Source organism: Gordionus sp. m RMFG-2023, chromosome 4 (assembly GCF_954871325.1).
Source record: "Gordionus sp. m RMFG-2023 chromosome 4, tfGorSpeb1-WG-v2, whole genome shotgun sequence".
Lineage (NCBI taxonomy): Eukaryota > Metazoa > Nematomorpha > Gordioida > Chordodea > Parachordodidae > Gordionus > Gordionus sp. m RMFG-2023.
This window is the reverse complement of record NC_088778.1, coordinates 241,974-261,464: the sequence shown is the minus strand read 5'-3', so window position 1 is coordinate 261,464 and position 19,491 is coordinate 241,974. Positions and strand designations below refer to the sequence as shown.

Sequence of the window (19,491 nt, the reverse complement as noted above, 5' to 3'; positions counted from 1 at the left end):
ATTTATTTAAAAAATATTTTTAAATATTAATTGTAATAAATAATTAAATAAAGGAAAAAACAAATTAAATTATATGCATTAAACTCTATTTAATGATATTTAATAATTCGTATCCTCTTATTCATTATTAAAGGTTGCCAATCCGAATTGAATATAATTTCTAGGTAAAATAATGGTGTGACATATAATAGGATAAATAACTCGTAGATAATATCTCTCTTTACAACGATTGACTCTTCCAAAATCTTTAAAGTATTCCATAATAAATTGATCATTACCATAGAGGCACCAGCAATACTATATTTTGAAAAACCAAGAGACTCAAGGTGGTCACATTGATACCTTTGTTTAACATGTCCGTTTGCTGAGAATCTGATTGATAAAAAATAGTAGTGTCTTTTCGATTTCTTCCAATTTTCTCGTTGGTTGGGAAGTTAAAGTTGGTGCATGCGTAGTAGATGATTTTCCACAGTATAATATAAAATAATATTTTTTTAAACAATAGAACGAATGTGGGGTATAGACAGACCTGAATTATTCCTTCCCTCTTCCCATCAATAAAAATCACGCAGGTTAAAAAGGTGACTTCATTTTTTTTAAAAATATTTTTATAATAATTACCTAGACTAAAAACTTATGCATCTTTAAAAACGTCATTTAAAGCAATTAATATTATTAGAAAACTGTTTTCTATCTCCTACTATGTTAAAAAAACTGTATCTACTAGAATGACCTCCCTATAATTTATATTAATATTAGAAAGAAAAATTAGTTTTGTCCAATTTAGTATTATTTATAATACAATTTTAAATAATAATGTTAGAGAATAGTTTTTTCATAATAATATTAATTCTGGGACAGATTTATAGAATTCTAAGGCTAGTAATTATTTAATTTATTATTATAGTATTTATTTCTAGATATATTTGGAGAAAAATATTTAACTGAATTTACCCCTTGGTACCTCAAAAAAAAATTTGAGTAGGATGTTTGTAATAGTAAAATTAATAAATATCTATAATCATTTTTCCCTTATCCCCAATAATTTGTTTTTTAAAATAAAATTTATATTAACTATCATTAAGTTCATTTATAATATATAAATATATTTTTAAGCTCAACTACATATATTTTTTTTAAATATAGTCAAACACTAGTTACTCTGTACATATAAATAACGTTGGCGCCGATTTATACAAATTGATATAATTATTCCTATTTTATTGTGATCATTCATTTCGATGTCTCCTTTAATTGTAGCATCTTTTTTTAATGATTGCAAATAGTTCTTAATTTTATATATTAATTTTTTTAAGATAGGTACCATAGTTCTATTATTTTCAACTTTCTGGTCGGCTCTTGATAATCATTTCTGAATTGCATTGATACGTGTCTAATGATATTTTTAGACTTTATCTTTTTGTTAACCACGTGAATATATGCATAACACATAAGAAACAAAGGAATAAATTTAGAAAATATTTCTCTAACTATTTGATAGACGATCCATATTAGTGATAACTTTGTTTCAAGTGTATTTGATAATGCTAAATAAAATTTAGTCGACGGTATGTTGTTTAAAAAATCTCGCGATAATTAAAAAGCTCTGTTTTGCCTATTGTAGAATTGGTCTTTCTTATATACGATATTCCTCTTTCCACCTTGGTGCCAATACCTCTATCATCACAAAATGTTCCCTCTATCATCTTGTACCAAAAGGTCACTGGGGAAAACATAATTATGGAATATATTGTAGGTATGATGGCACATATAACGTAATTGGGCTTGAAGAATTTGAGATGTTCTCTGTACACAATCATTGCATAACTATGACAGCACATCCAAACCGACATTAAAAAACTGATATTTATGACTGTTTGTATCGCAGGATGATGATAATTTGCTACGTAGTTGTTCCACCAGAATCCGAACCATATCTGTTTATAGTGATAGGAATTGTTTCCGCTTTTCCAATAAAAATCCAAGAAGGGATCCGTGGTAAGAAGTATCATTGTAAGCAAATTAAAACTAAAATGACTAACGTATAAAATATTGATACCTACTGTTTCAGATAAATTAGATGAAATATTGTCTGTCAGTGAAAATGAATGACTCGTGGGCGAAAAACAAAAATAAATATTAAAGAAAAGACCTTGTAATCGATTCCAAAAGGAATGATCATTAGGATTAAAAGGGAGTACCGTTTTCTTCCGCACCATCTTATAAATGCTTAATTGTAAGAATAGACAAATAATTTTTAATAGTATATAGTTAAACCTTATTACTGCTAAGTTTTATAATGTGAAAATTGACAAGTTTTGTAAAGAAAAAAAGCCTTCTGTTATCCTATCTTAAATAACAAAATTACATCTTTTAGAGATATTTTGACAACATACAATTGCTTAATTTAGATGTAAAATGATTTAAAATAATTACATTATGAATACAATTTATTCACCTCTCCGTAAAGCTGACAATATTCTTTTAAATGATATAGAAGACGTAGAAAATGATTTAAAATAATCATTTTATGAACGATGGGCAACTAGGTAAAAGATTTATTCTATTTTATATATATATGTTGATATTCAAATTAATCAATTTTTATAAAGTCCTTTATAAACATTCGTATAAATAATAACTATATTAAAATAACGGAGATAAAATATCTATTAGGTAAATTATATCAATTTATTAAAAAAATTATTAGTGATATAATAGTAAGGATTTTTCATAAATTAATTGCATCCCTATAGTTTATTTAAAATTTTTTATTGCAAATACAAAAAAGAATAGGTTATCAGGAAATAAAATATTTTTTAATACTACTAACCTTTAACCAATATTTTATTGCAAATTTCTAATAATTGAAAATTCACAATCGTTCTATCTCTCATTTTGTTTAGTTTATTTTTAAAAATTAACTTAATTTAAGAATGTTATCAATGTTTTGACTTTTACCGCTAAAAAATATTTTTGGGTTTATTGTGTTTTTACGCTATAATTTTATATGATACAATTTATATAATAATTATTTTTATATTTTATATAAATGTTTAAAAACTCAAAATCGAATAAATTCATAAATTGAATAATTAAACATATAATAATAATAATATAAAATAATTTCTTTATAGTAATTAAGAAGGTTATTTAAAAGTTAGGGTTAATGATAATATTGCAGGTTAATGGATAGTATAATAAAGGATAAAAATTAGACAGAGATTATAAAATTGTCTCTCTTTATGAGGTTTTATAATAATAATGATCTATAGATTATTATAACTATATTTGTTGTAATTTTATAATTATTTTAAATTTAAGATAAAAATTTTACTTGTATAATAGAATCGTTATAGCAATCGAATTTCCCATGTAACCGAACAATAGTAAAGCTGGAAATATTCTAAGATATACTAGATTTTCTAAGGCAGAAACGCTCACCAATGATTGGATATGATAACAACCTTTATTAGTCATATCCACAAACACAATCACATTCGAGAAAGTTATTAATAATATAGTATTTTTATTATTTTAAATTTAAATCGAGCACTTTATTTATGTAATATAAACTAATTTGTGTTCATTATTAATGACCCAAACATCGTCATAATCAAAAATTATAAAAACATTATATAAATTAATAATAACTAAAACCTTTATTAGCATGCAATATTTAAATCTTGTAGTTTATAATTAAATAATAAATTAAAATTAATTATTTTTTTAATAAACATTAATTAATTTTTAAAAAAAATCCTATCATTAATTTGGATGTAAATATTTCTTAATAATTTTAAAAGTAATAATTGTGATGCAAGGTTGTAAAAAAATTTAAAAAATGGAATTTCTTTGTTTCTTTGTTTGTTTGTTTCTTTCTTTCTCTTTCTTTCTTTCTTTCTTTCTTTCTTTCTTTCTTTCTTTCTTTCTTTCTTTCTTTCTTTCTTTCTTTCTTTCTTTCTTTCTTTCTTTCTTTCTTTCTTTCTTTCTTTCTTTCTTTCTTTCTTTCTTTCTTATTTTCATCATAAATGTTTGTTTATACCCTGAATTGCATATAAATTATATAGTAAAGCAAAACCATAAATTACTATATTTTAAAATAGAGATATAATATATATTTTTTTAATATTATAAATTCCCTCACCCTTAATCAGATAGCAATAATTATTTATTCTTGACAAATGTACAGCATTTAATAACAAAATAAAGGGAATTTTTTAAAATTTTAATTATATTAAATCAAAAATATCGATTTACGAAAAAAAGAATAATTTTTATAAAATACCTTGTTTTCTAGTAGTAATCTATAATCTTATAAGGAAATTTTACGGCTTAGCAATTCCCATACCATCTTTAATGGACATTACTCACATTTAAACCAGATTTTCGGTTTGTTGGAGAGTTGAGTATCTTACCCTCTTTCTGATTGATTTTTAGTTTTGGATTCATATAAAATGTTTTAACTGATGTTAAGTCAAGAATCTTTTGTTTTAAAAATATAGATAAAATAGCACAAATATGTGCAAAAGATTAATTTTATGGCTTAGATAAATTAAATATCAAACTATAAAAATAATAAAGATTTTCTCGTGTGGTAAAAAAAAGTTTTTAATATCAAGGAATATTATACATATTTTAACCGGAAAGGCTATCATAGTTTGAAACAGGAAATGATAACAAAAGTTTGGAACCGTATTCTGAACTTAAACCAAATAAATACAAAATTATAATTGAAAAATATCGGTATCAATAAAATGTATAAACATTTAAAATTGCTTATAAATAATTATTAATTAATTTCAGGAAAGCAAGAATGTAGCATTCAAAGCTTTTGCGTTAGCAAATTGTCCTTGATAGAGATGTGATCAATCGATGATGCTATAATAAATAGTATATTTTAATTATTGTGGTTATTATTCACGAATTATAAATATTTAAGAATTATTTCTATTTTTTAAAAATTTAACCAATTAATTTTTATCCAATAAGATTTAGAAGAAAAGGAGATCTAAATACTAATTTATAACTATTTAATTTGGTATTTTTTATCCGTCTGGAATATAAATATTATTGGATGATTAAGTAGAATATACCAATAAAACTATGACAATATTATAAATAATATAAAATAAAAATCAGTGTTGAATCTAAATTTTGGTTTTAAGCATATGTAATTATAATCGAACTCAAATTTTATTTTTTGAAATATCTAGATAACTACGTTCATTTTTCATAACATTTTTTTTAACAAAATTATATCTTAACATAAGTAGGGAAGACCTCATTACTTTGAATACAGATTATAACTTAATCCACTAATTTTTTAAGACTGGAAATTTGAACTTAATATAAATAATTATGCTATATATGATTGGCTAAAGAAGAATTGAAAAATATTTTGTGTTTTAATTTTTACAGAGGAAAATGTTTATTTTTAGCAATTCATAAGTAAGAAAAAAATAATTAAAAATTTTATCGTTTAGATTTATAAAAAATTTTAGGCTATTTCCAAACACAAACGAGAAAAAAAATAAATATTCAACATCTCCGATGAGCTCTGGAACTTAACATAATAGATTCATATAAGATAAATAACGACAATATTTTGAAGTTTTGGAAGCAGGAATATTCATTTCCTTTTCTGAGAAAATTATCGAGTAAAATTTTGTCAGCTGCAAGTTCGGCTTCTAGTGAAAAGTTATTTTCTGTAGCCAATCTCTTATTAGAGGAAAGGCGTACACAATTGAAATAAAAAAAGATGGACATTCTTTTTTTTCTGAATAAATTTCGATTTGTAGATTATATTTATTTTTTGTAATTAATATGGATTATGAAATTAGAGAAATAATAGAATGAATTCAAAAAAAAAGTGTAAAATTATAGCTATAGTTTTTTAAAAAATTTAAAAACACCGTGAATTTTCGGGCGTGACGGGCGTGAATCAAAATATTGATTGTCGTGAGCTGGCAGGTCGGGTCGAAAATTTTATAATGGTAAGCGTGAATGGGCATGAATTTTTTTTATAACCGTGAGCCGGTGGGTCGCGAATAAAAAATTAGGCCCGCGCACACCTCTAATCCCAATCCAAGGGTGTGTTTTTTTTTTAAAATATTTATTTTACTTTCAATTTCCGATAATTAGCCACACCTTCCGCAACTAAACCGCTGGATTAACGCGACATCACGATGTTCCACTTGTTGGTCAGCTCGCTCTTAAAATTGGAAATTGTCAATCCGAACCGCAACAATGCCTCGCAAACTATCGAGCTATTCACGGATTAAATTATCGGTTTCCCGCTGTTAAATGGGGCAACATCGGTGACCGTTATGACAAACGGAGTTTGCGATTCTCTTTGCGTTTTCGGATCATTCAGCTTTCGCCTTGATATCCAACCTGATCCAGACCAAACCGACCCTCAACGAAATCATTTACACACTTTCGGAAACGTTCTTCGAAAACCTGGCTAAGATGTGTAGCATTTTGGAAATGAATGAGGGATCCCTCGTTAAAGTCAGGTATGGTAAAAAGTGTCTTAAAAAGAATATATTTTTTTTGCTAGCAATGGTTGGTTAAAATAACGAATTTTAATGGTTTTTACTTGCCTACAGCTTATGATATATAATAAAATAAATGCTAATCAAATTTGACTGACAGTGCTGTAAACGTTACTTCAAAAAAAAATACTCGCGAAAAAAGTGACGCGTTACTCTCCATTCGAAAAAATATGAACCGCGTTAGTTACTTAAAAAATGCTAGATATTATATATTCCCCCCCATAGATAATAGATAATAAAATTATATAAAAATTAATATATTACAAGATAAGTTCCCTTTTAAAATCAAATTAACCATTGATTTTCAAAATTTTCTATGATTTAACACCACACGTTCAACTGACGCAGAGTATGGGAGGGTTGTATTATACTTAATAATAAAAATTAAAAATATTTAAAGAATGATCTGATCATCTTCTCAAGAATCTTCATCAATTTAAAAAAAAATAAAATATTTGTCAAAATTTAATCTGAATTCCTATTTTTACCTTCATATTATTTAGATTTGAGCTATGGGACATCGAGGTTGGAATATTAGAATTAGGGCCACAATCTCTACTTACAAAGTGTAGACTTGAATTCTTCGTTGATATAAAAAATGCTTCATGCTGGGGCCCAAAGCAGAGTTAAATCATCTTCATTAGAAGAAATACTAAATGATGTTAGAGAAAATATAAATTAACATAACTTGATTGATTCAGTATTAATTAGATTTAGCAATCTGATTGATTGAAATCCAATAACAAAAAAAATGTAATAAATAAAAAGTGAAGAACCTTTGGTGGTTGATCTGAAATTAAAAACTAGGCTTAAATTATTTATAAAATTTTAAAAAATATATTAATAAAGGATAAAATAAAAAAAAATTAAAGTAACGTTAGTCGTTACTCAAAAAGTAACGAATGTTCCTTTTCCTCAAAAAAAAAATTTACTCTGTTAGTAACGACATTTTTTTTAGCACTGTAACGTAATTCCAGATAAGTTTTCTTCAGTTTCTCGTTCCTGTCCGATTAAATTTATAATAATATATCAATATTTTGAATGAAGAAGTTTATTGGGACGGAATTCAATGGAAGTGGTTAACGGATTCCATGGCGGAAGAATCGCGTTCTTTGATGCCCGCCAAACATTAAGAGTAAATCAAAATTTATCATTTTTGGTAGTAAAGATATAAAAAATGAATGAATGAAGAGGCTTAGAAGGTTAGTCTCAAATATCGTTCCCTTTTTTTTTCTGACTCCGATGCTGCATCCACCTTTTTCAAAGTTTCGAAAAGCTTTGGTAGAGCGGAAGTATCCATGAACGTACCCTTACCAATATGGTTGATTCAAAGTTACAAAGTAAACTTGTTCCCTTTTTTTCCGCCATTTCTCTCAACTATAATTTTGTGATATTTTTATTTAGGGATCTCGAGGCTTAAGTGACAAAAGTTTGAAAATTCTGAGGCGGTCATTTTTTTTTATAATTTCGGGGTAAGGCAGTTCCGTGAATGTATACATGGAATATAGATCCCTATTGTTTATTTTAGACCAAGCAATAACGCTACAATGCTTGCAAAGTGAGAAATTAATTTTTATATCTGTGTTTAAATGATTACAAAAATGTTTTTTTGGTGTCAAGTTTACATTGTTATGGCATTTCTTGATATATCAGAAGTTCGATGAATCCTATCAAACCGCTTTATTGACGATAGATCAAAACTAGGAGTACTGAACGAACCAAAGACTGACAGCAAGAAGGTTATATTTAAAAAATTTTTAATACTCTCCTTTAAAATCAAAAAAAGTGGAGATGAAATAATTTTAATTCTCAGGCCACGATATAATGATAGTAACAGATAGTTTTTTTTAAAGAAAATATTTTATTTTATAGGTGGATTCGTTTTGCCCAGCACATGTCTCTTTGCAACCCATCCAATTCCTGCTGCACTTGCTCAAGACTCGTCTCGATAATGTCATCAATGACAACGATTTATCGCGGCTGGACACCTACGATTATTACGAAAAAGTTTTAGTCCTTTTTACAATACAAAGTATTTGTTAGAACCGGGAAACCGGATAAAACCCGAAACTTGATCTCATCCGTGTTTTTAAACCCTAATTAGGTCTATAAATATAATATACCTCCGCATGTCCCTTAATGGAACGTTCAAATGCGTTATCGATATTTCAGCTAATTTATACATGTTAAATATTTGTATATTTTTCTAATAACGTTATACAGCTCTACTCTACATTGGAAACTAAATTAATGGAATACGTCAATAAGAGTGAAATATTGGGGCGAAACCGAATTTAAACATGGGAATAATGGCGCCATTTTTAAAAAAATTTATTTATTCGCATTTCAATATTCATACAATTTTTGTGTAAATAAAATATGTTAGATAATATCGATTGATTATGATAAAATTGAATTATATTACATCCCTATAAAAAAAATAAAATGAATGTGTAAATAAAGTATGAGCAATTAATACTTATTATTTGACGGTTGATTTTAAAAGTAAAATAAATATTATATATATATATAAAATATTAATTGTTTTTATTTTGCATTGAGATTTTATGTGCAATTTTTCATTAAAAATATTTTTTTAAAATATACACTTAATATGAATAAATAATATCGAATATTTTTGCATTGAGTGGGCGTTAAAAAACACATATATAAAATATTTTTTATAAGGATAACATCTCTGGGTAATTTGTGAATATATTATTTTAATTTTTAATAAATAATTTTTTATTAAATAATTTTTTTTTATTTCGAAATTTCTTATGGAAGGGATATTCATAATCAAAAAAATAATTTCCTATTAGAGTCGCCGAAGTATTTGGAGATGATATTATTGTAATAAGGTCTGAGACTTTCCACGTCGGGTATATCACGGGGGTCATCGGATTTGGTGTACAAGTCAAATCGATTGAAAGTTTGGACGAAGGGAAGAGTTATGTCCAAATCCGGGCTTTCATTGCACAGGTGGTAATACTGGCTGGCGTTGTGCCACGGGTAGAAGGAATGAAACCTTTATTAATTCGACACAAAAAAATAATAATTGTTTCGAATTTAAATTATTTCAAATATACCTCACGATATTAAGAGCTAATTGAGGTAGAGTGTTTTGATTATATTTGAGAAATTGATACATGTATTCTGATTATTTTATTTATTTTTTTTAAAAAAAACGTATAAATTATTTCAACAAAAATTATTTTTTAACCAATTCTAAAAAGGGTGATAACGACTTGTTACTCCTAGATTTAACTTAGTCTAGAGGTTCGTTTTTAAAAAAAAATAAAACTAATCCTCGAGGGAAGCGGGAAGAGTGGGGGACTTTGACGTTACTCTTCATTATGATGAAAGTTGGGGCCAAATGAGGCATCATCTGTGGTAAACCTTCCGCAAACAGACATGAATCTGGGTTCTTTTTTAAAAAATATCAGATCCAAGCCCAGAAGCTGCGTATTCCCATGACATCATTATTTGGGGAATTTTCCCAATTTGTTTAATTCATTCTAAATTGATATCGAATGATAGTGGGGAATGTAATTTTCAGAGTTGTTAAAAGATACTTTTTAAATGGATCTAGATACAGATACATCGTCTAAAATAATATCTAGATACAGATATTTTAATCAAAAATCTATCTAGTTACAGATACCACATTTTTATATCTAGATACAGGATCTAGATACTTGTATCTAGATCCTTTAACAACTCTGGTAATTTTAATATATAAACTGTTAACACATCTAATTTTAGGGCAGAAATTAAATTTTGATCCTGTGAACAAAAATGCGAGATGTCAAATTTTTATAAAATAAAATATTCCGGATAGAATTATTTTTAAGATACAATAAATTTAAATTGGATGGCATATTTTTGCAACACCTTTCACCCACTAAAAAAATAATTGATATTTAAAAACTTTAATTTTTGAAGGATTACTTTTACAAAAGTCTATGATTATTTTCGAAAAAGTGAACGCCATTTTTAACGTTATTTACAAAATTTAATTTAAAAAAAAAATTTAATAAATGTAATCGCTGCTAATCGTGATACTTAATTTTAAATTTAAGTTGTTAAGAATATATGAATTTATAATTATATTATATTGAATACAATTTTAATTGTAAAATTATTTCAATAAAAACAAAGATATAAATAAATCAAACAGGTTCATCTTATGAGCATAGATTTGTAAAAAACATAACAAGTCCCTGCCTCCCCTTCCATTAATTACTTAACACGAGTGTCAAGGGGGATAATAATACATGACCAATATATATACATTATGACCTTTTTTATAATATTTACAATGGGTGATAAAAATGTTAATAAAATTAACTTGTTTAAAATTTAAAAAACCAAATTGATTGGATGTTAAAAAAATTTCCATAGGATAGGGCTTAGAATATGGGTATCTTGTTATAAAAAAAATATATATTTATTTTACCATCGTGTCCCCATGACATAATAAGATTATCTAATCCGCAGTGAGGCTTGTATATACCGTATTTAGAGCTTAAAATATAAAATAAAAAAATTACAATTAAAATTAAACATTTATTATAAATCTCTTTTGATTCCTATATTATATTTCTTCCTACAAATATTACTGAAGTGAACAATAACATTAATACTAACAATAGTCATGTTTCATGTATTAAGTGTATATATATATACATATACGTCCTTTGTAGCCGTATTGATTGGCTGTAATGGACGTCGTTGAGTGACATTTAGTCAAAATGCCGTTCACACTTCGTCTAAATCAATATGTGCAATATACTTTTTTAATGCATTTTTATGAGTGACACGTCAAGTATAGATTAGTATTAATGTCATTTGAAAGTGAGAACTAACTTATACAGAGGATCGCGAAAATCGGAATTCGAAGAAAAACTTTTTGGCCCAAACACAATGTCGGGAGAGGGAGAGCAACCCAAGGGATAGGTGTCACCGACAACGCACCATTGATGTTCGCCATAAAATGCCATTATTTTGCCAAGGTCATGAATTAGACCCGTGAGATGGAACCAATCTAATTTTATTTAAAATAAAATTCTTTTATTCAATTTTTTTCAAATAGATCCGAATAGCTTATATGGCACAAGAATGGGGATATTATATAGAAAAAGTATAATATAAGTCAAAAATCAACCTGCGCTTAAATATCATTCCAATTTAAATATTTCGAACGTTTGTACATTACTAGTTTTGTATTAATTTCGAGCAATTTCCATAATAATTCAGAAAACTATCTATTAAACTCACATTCACAATTACGAAATATATTTATAAACGAGTTATGTTATAGCGACGCGTTATTTAAAGCAGCGATATTTACAAAATCAAGCCAATAAATAGGTACACGGAGCGATATGATGGTAAGGCCACGATAACATTTGAAAAACATATGTTGCGACGTATATTTCAATAATTATTAAAGCTATGAAGAATCGGCGGTTATTTCGCTAGCGTCAAATAACGCAACAATTGAGTATAACGCGTTAACTATAAATTCAGCTTTAGATTCTAATCTCTGCCCAGATTTTACGGGAGTGCGATTTAAAAAAAATGTTTATTCTAAGTAGTGGTGTAATCAGTTCAGTTTTTAAACGCGGGTGCTGAAAATAGCCTTGAATCGCTACTTTTATTTATTAGGCGTCGATCAATTTCCATTCTTGTAGGGTTAAATCCCTTAAGGCTAAGCATGATATTTATCGCCTAAAAAACTCAGTTTTTCTGTTCCGTTCAAAATCGGCAAAAAATGGCGCGATTTAGCAAAACACATTGATGGATGGTACCTTATTTTTAGAATCAATTTTTGAAGGTGCAACGAAATAATTCCGTGTCCAGGGGTTCCAACCGAACCCGGAGAAGAAAACCCGGGTTTTGGGGAAAAAATTTGAACCCGGACCGAACCCCGTTTATAAAATTTTCACATTTGAACCCGGGTTCAGTGCATTGTCTAAATAAATATAAGATATTTGTATAATTGTAAATACAAATATTAATAATTTACTTGACATTCAATACTATTTTCAAATACGTCTAAATAAATTTTTTTTAAAATATATACATGACTATGCTTTGTATTTTTAAATATATTTTGCCTATAAATAAAATAGAATTTATGTCTGGTTTTTTTTAAAATTATGATTTAAAATATAGAATATTTTTTTTAATCAATTCAAAAATTCTAAAAACCGAACTGAACCCGTTCAAAAATATTTCCTTGAACCAAACCCGAACCGAACTATCTTTTTTAACCTTAAACCGAACCCGACCAAAAATTTAGCTGGATTCCCATCCCTGCCTCGCACTCCTTTTAAGTGCCAAAATTTTGAATCCACTCTTCTAAATAAAGTCTGGTTTCAATGCAGCCGTTAACAGAGTAGTTAGCGCCATGTCTTAAAGTCAATTTTTTAAAAGCTCAGGTTTGTTTGTAAAAATGGAATGATGCTAAGGAAAGGTAAAAGCTTAGGACGTAGGGTATAAAACATTATTTTTTTTTTATATCAAAATATTTGAAAAACAACCTAAATCTGGATATTCTTTCCTAATTCTTTCGGCAGTTTGAAACGAATGAATTATATTTGGTAACGATGTCTTTAAACAAAATATCATAAATTATAATAAAAAAAAACTCGAAAAATAATTTTGATTCGGGGAAAAAAAACCGGGATAAAATTAGAGATCATCAAATCCGGTAGAGAAATTTGGGTTCAATTTAAATTGCCGGTTTTTGTACCCGACCTAGCCGGATAATTAAAATTGGTATTAGGTTATTTTTTTGAAATTCGGATCCGACCGGATAATTATATAAAAAGTTGTATCCTGTTATCATTTTTAGAATCCGAACAGCTGGATTAACTAAATAAAAGATTTAGATCCGGTTGCACGATCTGGCTGGAAAAATAAATTTACATCCGGGAAGGCTTCCATCATTTTAAAATGTATCAAAATTTGTAATGCAAAAAAAAGTTTTTGTTTTCCTCTAAAAAAAAATAAATAATCTGATATTTAATATTTTAAAGATAAATAAAAACAATTAAACATTATTTACCTCCTCAAAAAAATGACAATTTTATATTTTGTCAAATTTTTAATTTTATTTACATCAGGGTCACTTTGGTCCACGATTTTATTCATGAGCTCCAAGGCCTCCATTAATGTCAGCTGTATTTTGTCGAATTTGAGCCATTTTTTGTGCTTTTTTAATGTATCGTTTGATTTATTAATTTTGTTTATATATTTTTTTCGTGTCGCAAGAAGACGACGAATACACTGAAATATAGATACGACTATGTTTAAAGATGTTTTTTAAAAAAATGGAAAAAATAACCGGGATCGAAACCGTAACGAATATCGGTTCGGGTTTGGGTTCAACTTTTTCACAAAGAAAAGTCTATTAAAATTATGTAAAGCAAAAATGTATTTCTTTAAAATTTTATCGCTAAATTGAGCCGTATATAAATTAATTGTCAAATTATATCTATAAGAAGGGCGGAATAAATTTTACGACTGGGAAGACTTCTATTATGCTAACTTGGGCATAAATTTAGTCCATGCGCAAGCACACCCAATACATTGCAAATAGGTTTGCTAATTTTTAATGGAATTTTGGGAATATTTCTTCATTCAGTAAATCCCAAGAGAATATTTCATGGAATTCTCAAAAATATGCCCAGGTTAACAACCCCGGATACCGGTTTGAATCCCTGGAAAGAAGCACAATATTCTGATAGACGCCGGTCCATCAAAGGAAATACACAGTTAATCGAGCTGTCGCCCCATTATGTCCTAGTTAAAAAAACCGTGGGCATATATTTAATAAAAAAACTTAATTTTCTAATATAATTGCAGTCATAAATAAGCGGGATAGGTTCTAAGCAGCTAAAAATTAAGAATCTCGCCATATCTCATATAAAAAATCTAAAAAAGTATAATATTAAAAATAATATTAATAGATGCTAGGAAAGTGATCAAAAGCTTGTAACTTAATATAAAAATCGTTAAAATGGAGGAACAACTTTGTTCCCAGAATTGAGAACATTTGGGAATATTGATGATCCCCCTACCCCATTTTCTTAAAAAAAACTCAATTTAATTACGAGTCAATATTAATTTCAAATCTACTTTAGAAATTTTTTCTAGAAAGATATAAGCCAAACCCCTAATTCTTTTGAGTTTTCTAGCGATGTAGAAAGGAAACCTCATATGTGTGTTGTCTGTGTTTCAATATGTTATAAAAATGATTGTCAAAAGATATGCAACATTTATATATTGCAAAAAGGGATTCTTAGTTGATATGTTTAGAAGTTCCAAATTCATGAACGAAATTTTTTTTATATTTATCACATTGGTTCAAAATTTAAAGAGAGATGATAAACAAATAAAAAATAAGGCCTTTGATTGGTTTAAAAGAAAGAAGTTTTAATTCAAAATTAAATCGGTAAAATATCAAGGTTGGTTCCAGAATTATGTCCGGGTTTTCCTGGTGGAATATGAGGAATAATTATTTAGATAAAGATAAAAAAATAAATATTAGTTAATACCATTTCCTTAACAAAATCGAGGGTTTGCAAAGAATGCATCTTGTAATAGGTAGCTTTAACATGAGGAGGGCAGCCATTTTCTACCTTATTTTTTTTTTCATTTAAAAGAAATATTATTTAAAAAAATATATAAATCACCGCCAAAAATCTGTCTACAGATGCTGGGGACAGAAATATTTTTGGGGTAGGTTGGACAATTTGTCCAAAAAATTTTTTATGGGCCAGACCAAAAAACCTCTCTTCGACGGGCTGTTCGGGCTAAGCTGACTCTAATTACAGACCTGGGCCAGAGACCCAAGTCCCAACCTGTAAAAGGTGTATATTTATTATATATATGGCTAATTAACAACGGCGTTTATACGTAACCAAACCATTATTAAAAATAAATAGACGAATCAAGGGTCAACCGAACCTCCATAGAAAAATTAAGGATATAAATAAAAACACCGCCTATCATATTGGTTGACATGTTCACACGGATAAATGATAACCGAAATTAACCTAAACTTATTTATATATTGTCGTGAATGAGGTGGCAAGACATATTTGATAATTTTTGAAAGTATGTATTCGCATGTATAATATTAATTAAATTTTGCAGGATCATTATGAAAATGTATTTTAATATTTTTCTTTTATTTTTTAGATATAGGAATTAAATTTGGCAAGATCATTGTGAAATTGTATTTTAATTTTGATATTCTATTTTTAGATGTAAGAAATTAAATTTTGCAGGATAATTATGAAATTGAATTATGCGCTTCCCTATTAAAAGGGAAGCGAAATTTTGTAAAAATTCAGTTTTAATATTTTTTATTTATTTATTCTGCATTGAATAAATTGAATTTAGTCAAATTTTGTTTAGGAGATCCGTGAAATAAATAAGAGTGAATTAAGTAGGCAGTGGTCACAACAGCAATATATGACATTTTTTAATTTAAAATATGACAGTTTTAAACACCGGAATGAGAAAAGGTTATGGTCAGAGAGAGAAAGAGATACACCCATAACAGTTACTTTTTGTATCTGTTATGGGCGGATATCCCTAACTTTAACTGACAAAAGTTGGCCAAAAGGAAATGGAGACAGAGGGTAATAAATTCTATTTTTTTTCAGATAAAAATAAGTTCTAAACTGTTTCCGTTTTCTAAATGATATAATAATTTTATATAAATTTGCGAAATAAGGATTGGCAGTTCCGTCATGTTCAAAAATGAGTGAATGAATTAATTGGACTTATATCCATGAATGAGGCACGTGATTTACTTGCGCAAATAATGAATGAATGAATTTATCCATGAATGGCTTCAAATTCCCAGAAATATTTATATAAGATTTTGGCTCCTGTTCAAAAATTCTTGTTTACAATTCAATTTCCATTTTTTTGATATTAAAATTTAAAAGGTATAAATTATATTTTTTTTTCGTTTTTTGACAATTAAAATATTTAAACTTTTAATATTGCCAAAAAAAAAATTTCGTCAAATAGTAAACCCTGTCCAATTTGAGCACCTTGGAACCAAGATTTTTTTTGCCCAATCTATTCCGATCTTTCATTTTCTAATAGTGTGGTCAACAGGAATTCGATTGGGACTCAAAAATTTTGGCCAAATTAGGGAGTTACCCGAATTTTCTTGATAAGAAATTGGACAGGGTTTACTGATTAGATCTTATTTTGGATTTAGATTATTTGCAATTTTTTTAAAAAAATTTAAAAATTAAATCAAGCCTAGCCAATTTGAACATCTTTATTAAAACAATTGCTTAAATTTATTTGAGATATGAATAAACCTTTAAGAAGCAAGTCATGCCATAAAATTCCTAACAGAACCGACCCTGTGAAACATTTAATTTTTAGTTTAGTACTAATTATCTTTACCTGGCATGATCTGCCCCTAATTGTAATAAATTATTTACAGAGGGAAAACGACATAAATGTGCCATATTATTGGCATTAAAAACTATTCAAAACTTTTATTGGCCACTCAAGCTGCACTAGATGTCTACAATGGGGGCGCCCTTTATAAATTGTTTTAATGGCTAGTTTCGCTCTTTATTTATTTATTTAAATGTATTTTTAAGTAAACATATATATAATATGTGATATTATGAAATATATTGCCTGAAAAATATCAAAAATTTACCTGGCCAATGTTGAAAATATTTTAAAAAACCTGACCATGCCCACTAAAAGTATAGGTAGGCATGAGCAGGTGGGCAAAAAACCCACCCAATGCCTCTAAGCTCACCAACCCCTGATTAAAATATAATACATGGAATTTAAATATAAATGTTTTCAAAAAAATTGAGCCAGTGTCATATCTAAGAGTGTGTTTTTGGGAGATGCAAAATTTTCTATGAAATAAATAACATTTTATATGCAATAAAATAATATGGGGCCCATTTAATCTGTTATAAACTCTAACAAACTCTGTCCCTTTATATTTATACCCTCAATTCATGGAAAATGGTGATGACTGATAGAATTATATGGATTCTTTTTTGGTCTTTTAAGTTTGTATGCTTTAATTAATAGCCAATATAATAGAAAATTATCTGCAACAAAAGAGTAAAAAATTGGGAATAATAACCTAAAAGTTTTCCATAATTTTCACATAAAAGTGCTATTTAATATCTAAGATACATTTCAAAATACTTCAAAGGCCATAGTTTACAGTATGAAGGATACCATGTAGTGATAAAGGGTAAAGATTATGTATATTTTTTTTAAAAATTTATAGTTTATAAAAAAATTGTATAATTGAATACAACTATAGTATATAAAAAATATGGTCTAAACATTTGTCCAACGTTTTATATTCATGTAAAACTCAAATTAATAGATAACTATATTTTTTTATTTGATAGTTGAAATTACCCAAAATATTATGATTTAATATTTTAAAATTTAATATTTGACTAATATAGTTTTAAAAAATTTGCAGAAGCTTAAAATGAAAGATACTTATAAATTTGATTTACATCATAATTTCGAAATTTTTCAATATTTATCTTTTCAGGGCGATAAATTTCAGAAGGATCCATCATCTTCACCTAACAAAATATATAAGAATTATTTTAAATAATCTGTACCTGTAGTAAATCCATTTGATTATGATATAATAAATATTTTGCCGGTTTAATCAAGTTTAAAAAAAAATTATGGCAATCACAATTTTAAATTTTCAGCTGGCATTTTTATATCCACTAAATATACATGAATATGATGAATTATTATTATGATAATTTAGTTTCTATAGGCATAGCCGGGGCGGAAGGTTAAGAGGAAATTTTCTCTCCTCATCTGAAATTTTCTGTTAATGTTAATATAATTTTAAGCCAATAACACCTCCCCGGCTATCACCCTTATATCATTATAAACATAGGCGAAGCCAGGGAGGGGGGACAATGGGAAACCGCCCCCCCCCCTTTCAGAAATTTATCACTTTTTGTGTATATCATTTTAAGCTAATAAAAAATATCCCCCTTAGTCCTCCTCTCACTCCCTGACCCACAAAAATGTATGCATATATTATAAACAATAATTTGAAAGAAAGAATGTGAAAGTTATTATTTTTTTATAAAACTATTCATCATAATTTATCCATTTCTGGGAAAAAGTATTTATATATATAAAAGTGAACCAAAATGCTTTTTAAGAAATATAAGCCAAAATAATTCTTAAGACAAAAGTGAAATGTATTATAATTTTTAATAATAGATCCATAAAATTACTAAATAATATAATATATCAAATATAATTTTTATAAAGTGAGTAATTTTAATTTATTTATCTAAATAAAAGTGAAATATAATTATAATATTGATAAAATTAAATCATAAATTAAATAAAAAAGCACAATATAAACAGTGGAATATTATATGTCGTAGATTTACAGTATATCTAATTTTATGAATTATCATATGACAATAAGTAATTTTTACAAATATAGCGAATTATATATTTTATAAGAAAACTATAAAATATTGATAAGGATATCAGAAAATATCTTTTAAAACATGGTTGGATAAATATGAAGATTAATTTTTAATATCATTTTTTATTTAAAATAAATAGATGGCATTAAATATTGAATGAAAATTGTTGCTATATTTATTATCAAGAGCATTGATTAGTAAAATTTGTTATAATACTAACTGTAATATAATCTCTAACTAATAAATATGTCTGTGAAAATGAAATTTTACCTAGTATTTTGTAACTAATTCTGTATAATAGAGGAATATCAACTATATGGCTACTTACTTTTTATAAACAAATTTCTTATACTTGTTTAGAATAAATTATTACCATGCTTATATATTAATGTAAATACAAGTAATTTATTATATATTATATAAACTAA

At 27.0% G+C, this 19,491-nt stretch overlaps 1 protein-coding gene across 1 annotated transcript; it reads right to left on the bottom strand.

Moving 5' to 3' along the window:
- Window positions 1–8,963: 8,963 nt before the first annotated feature.
- LOC135929094 (inositol oxygenase-like) lies at window positions 8,964–18,302 on the bottom strand. The gene is made up of 9 exons (XM_065465596.1): window positions 18,218–18,302; window positions 18,107–18,178; window positions 15,125–15,208; window positions 13,686–13,778; window positions 13,106–13,175; window positions 11,427–11,604; window positions 11,017–11,084; window positions 9,647–9,713; window positions 8,964–9,585 (listed from the first exon to the last, which is right to left on the bottom strand). The coding sequence occupies exons 1-9, from the start codon at window positions 18,230–18,232 to the stop codon at window positions 9,357–9,359; spliced, it is 876 nt and encodes a 291-aa protein (XP_065321668.1). The 5' UTR covers window positions 18,233–18,302; the 3' UTR covers window positions 8,964–9,356.
- Window positions 18,303–19,491: the final 1,189 nt, after the last annotated feature.